The sequence below is a fragment of the Fulmarus glacialis genome, unplaced genomic scaffold (genome assembly GCF_000690835.1).
Source record: "Fulmarus glacialis isolate BGI_N327 unplaced genomic scaffold, ASM69083v1 scaffold45559, whole genome shotgun sequence".
NCBI classification, from domain to species: domain Eukaryota; kingdom Metazoa; phylum Chordata; class Aves; order Procellariiformes; family Procellariidae; genus Fulmarus; species Fulmarus glacialis.
In genome coordinates, this window is record NW_009232366.1 from 23,284 (window position 1) to 26,511 (window position 3,228).

Sequence of the window (3,228 nt, forward strand, 5' to 3'; positions counted from 1 at the left end):
GCACAACAAGTACTCTGCATATGGGAACAAGTTTCTGGGAGGAATCTCGGTGGGATTCATATTCCATGAAATTCAAACTGATGGGCAGTGTAACTGCCCTCTGAAATTACGCTGGGGCAAGAGCTGGGGAAGGAAAACTACAAAACACCAAGTATTGGTTTCAGTAGTACAGCTGCATAATGAGTTCACTTTGAATTCAGGTTGTACTTCTAATGTGAGGCCCTGACTCTACAAGGTCTAGGACTGCTGTGCAGTTTAAGTTAATGGGAATTTGATGTGCTAATTATATACAAAGACAGAAATCTTTGCAGTATCTGGCCCCTCATTTTCAAAATTTGCAAGTAATGAAAATCTAAAAATGAAATCTAAGAAACAAAATTAGTGCATTTCAAATCATTCTAGCTAACATTTTGTCTTTAGACAGAAAAATTCAATCCAAGTAGACTGAATTGGCTTAAATCAGTAATGTTGCAATAGAAAACTAAGACACCTTCCAAGTCTGTTTTTAAAATCCTCAAAAAAATATATAAATTAAATTCAGTGGCTTACATTGTATATATGCTACATCATAAGGCAAAGTATCATGAAAAACATTTAAAAATTTAAAAAGTCCAAATGCTTTCAACTAGCAGTTCGGAATAAAAAGCAACTAAAAAAGCAACTCAATTAATGAAGGCTATAAAACAAAAACAAGGTAAGAGGGCCTGCAGTGCAGCCCCTGGTCCTGAGAAGAATCACTTTTCTTCACTGGCTGAGGTATCATTTCCATCATTCAGTTTCTGCTTTTGCATTCTTGTTCGAGTAGATGCTTAAAAAAAAAAAAAAAAGAGAAATTAAATGCTTTCCTCAGAATTACTTCAGACATGATTTTAAAAATTGGTAATGATACAAGGAATTGAATTACACTATTCTAAATAAAACAAATCCCACATTTTAAAAGTAAACACGTAATTCTGAGTTGCTTCAGCAATTCCTGCTCAATCTCACACATCTTAAATTCATTCCACCCATTCACCGAAGTTCTCATTGCTTCTGTACCCTCACTTTGCCTGTTTTCATCCTGGAGGCGGGCAGACGGGCTGCATCACGCGGGGGTCTCGTCTTGTCGCCAGGCAGATGCTATGGGCTGCGCGGTCCCCGCATCCCACAGCCAGCCTGCAGAGGAAATGCCTTCCCCCGCCAGTGACGCACACTAACACAACTGGACGTGAGATAGAACATCCCTTCTCAACCTCTGCCACAAGTAAACACTGCAACACTTCCCCTATCTTAAAATAAACAAAAGGTGCCTAGATCCGTACTCATACCTATCTTGATGAGCAAACACTTCCTAGGTAAGAATTTTTAACGGGCAAATCTGCTCAGCTGCAGAGCTCAGAGTCCACCAGAGAGTGAGAATGCCTGGTCAGACCAAGTGTGTTCCTTCTTGGGAGTGGAAAATACAACTCAGATGTGGGGACGGGGCTGTTTTGCTTTTCATGAGCTAGATTTGAGTTTCATTTGAAAAACAGAAAAGTGATCCCATAAAATCTGAAAGAAACACTGATCCACAGTAGAAGAAAAAGTCTCAGGCATTTTAGTATAAAAGACAGCAAAGCAACGTACAAAATTACATACCATTTTCCTGTGTATATAATTTTCCTTTACTATACTGTAATCGCCTAAAAAGGTGTTCTGGTCAACTAAATGCTGCTGCAATTACTACTGATTTCTACCCGCAAGCTCTCAGCCAAGGGTCTGTCACTGGAGCAAGTGGGAAAACCTTGGCAAGCATTTCATTCCATTTCAAGAATTCTAGTGTTTAGGAAGAATGTGTCATGGTCATTTTCTTATTCACATGTAATACCACATCTTCTATGCTGCTGTGTCATTTAATATCCTCAAAAAGGCTTTTGAGGGTTTCCATTTTATAATCTGCATTTTCAAGATTAAATGGAGCAAGTACAAAAAACTAAGCAAGTTACCAAAATGACATTATTGCTGTGGGCATAAACTGTTCTATCCAAGGCACTCAGTGCCGTGCAGTTAACTAAAAAATAATACTCACTCATTTCTGCAAGCTTTTGTTGGAACTTGGACTCCTGGGGTAGGTGTTTGCTGCAGACAGAAAGCATATGACTAAGCAGAAGTTAAAAAAAAAAAAAATTTTTATCCTCATAACCTAACTTTAAATCAAGGTTAGTTCATTTCAGTGCTACTGCCGCCTTTTACAAAGATGCAAATTCTTTCTTCCTCCACACTAAACTCAAGAGTTGCTTGATTTCTCTTAAGTCTAAAAAATTTGGGGGTTGTTTTTTAAAAGACTGACTAAAGACAACTGCATGGTTTAGCACTCAGCAGTAACAGTAAGATGCTGGATGTACAGGCACCAAATAAATCCTTGCTTCTGACATCAAAGCATCTAATTGAGAAGTATTATGCTACCATCTCTCATTTAGTATATTTACTAAAGTTCACAAATTACCAGAAGTTAGGATGTCTGTCCCCAAGAACCAAATACACATAAATTTACTGAAAAGCTGAGAACAATCCCTTACCTTCCATCTGCTTCATCTTGCCCTTCTATATCAAAGCGCAGCCTCTTCAGTGGCTTAGGAGCAGCGCTTACTTCTGCGCTGCGTTTTAGCTGGCAGTCACTGTTGCACACCATCTGGTTTATTTTTTGAAACTTTTCAGAAGTCTGAAATTACAAGAAAATAAGGAAAGAATTGCCAATAAATCCTGAAGCTACTCAAACTTTCCAGATTATCCAGTTTACGAACTCTATCTTCTTTCAAAGCAACTAACATAAAATGCAAAATATTTTAAAGAGAAGTCTGGATATTTAAAAGGAGTTAACAGGACACCCCTGTAATCTTTGTGCTTACAGATTCCATAAAACACTACATTAAATAAAACACTACATTAAATCACTGGCCAGTTCTACAGGTGCCAGCAGGCTACCCCATTCCTCCAAAAGTTACATGCATTCAAGACCAGACATGAAAAATTTTAAAACTCACCCCAAATGATTCACCAATCGACACCAGAATTCTGCCAAATGAGGAAGAGAAGTGTTTAAGATTAAGCTACATTTAACAATGATAGATGCATCCACTAATTTGCACGGCTTAGTATAGGACATCAACAAAGTCTCTTCCTCTCTCTCTCTGCATTAACAGTGCAAACCCAGACTGCATTTCACTGTGTTGAGACCATTTACATTTCCATTCAGGCCAGTGTATGCTG

At 38.3% G+C, this 3,228-nt stretch overlaps 1 protein-coding gene across 1 annotated transcript in view; it reads right to left on the bottom strand.

Moving 5' to 3' along the window:
- Positions 1-404: 404 nt before the first annotated feature.
- The window catches only part of LOC104081929 (retinoblastoma-associated protein-like), a 9,033-nt gene continuing 6,209 nt past the window's right edge, over positions 405-3,228 (bottom strand). The window contains exons 8-11 of the mRNA XM_009584857.1: positions 3,003-3,033; positions 2,538-2,680; positions 2,048-2,097; positions 405-808 (exon numbers count right to left, since the gene is read on the bottom strand). Coding sequence (XP_009583152.1) covers positions 735-808; positions 2,048-2,097; positions 2,538-2,680; positions 3,003-3,033 — 298 coding nt within the window. The 3' untranslated portion in view covers positions 405-734. The remainder of the gene's footprint in view (positions 809-2,047; positions 2,098-2,537; positions 2,681-3,002; positions 3,034-3,228) is intronic.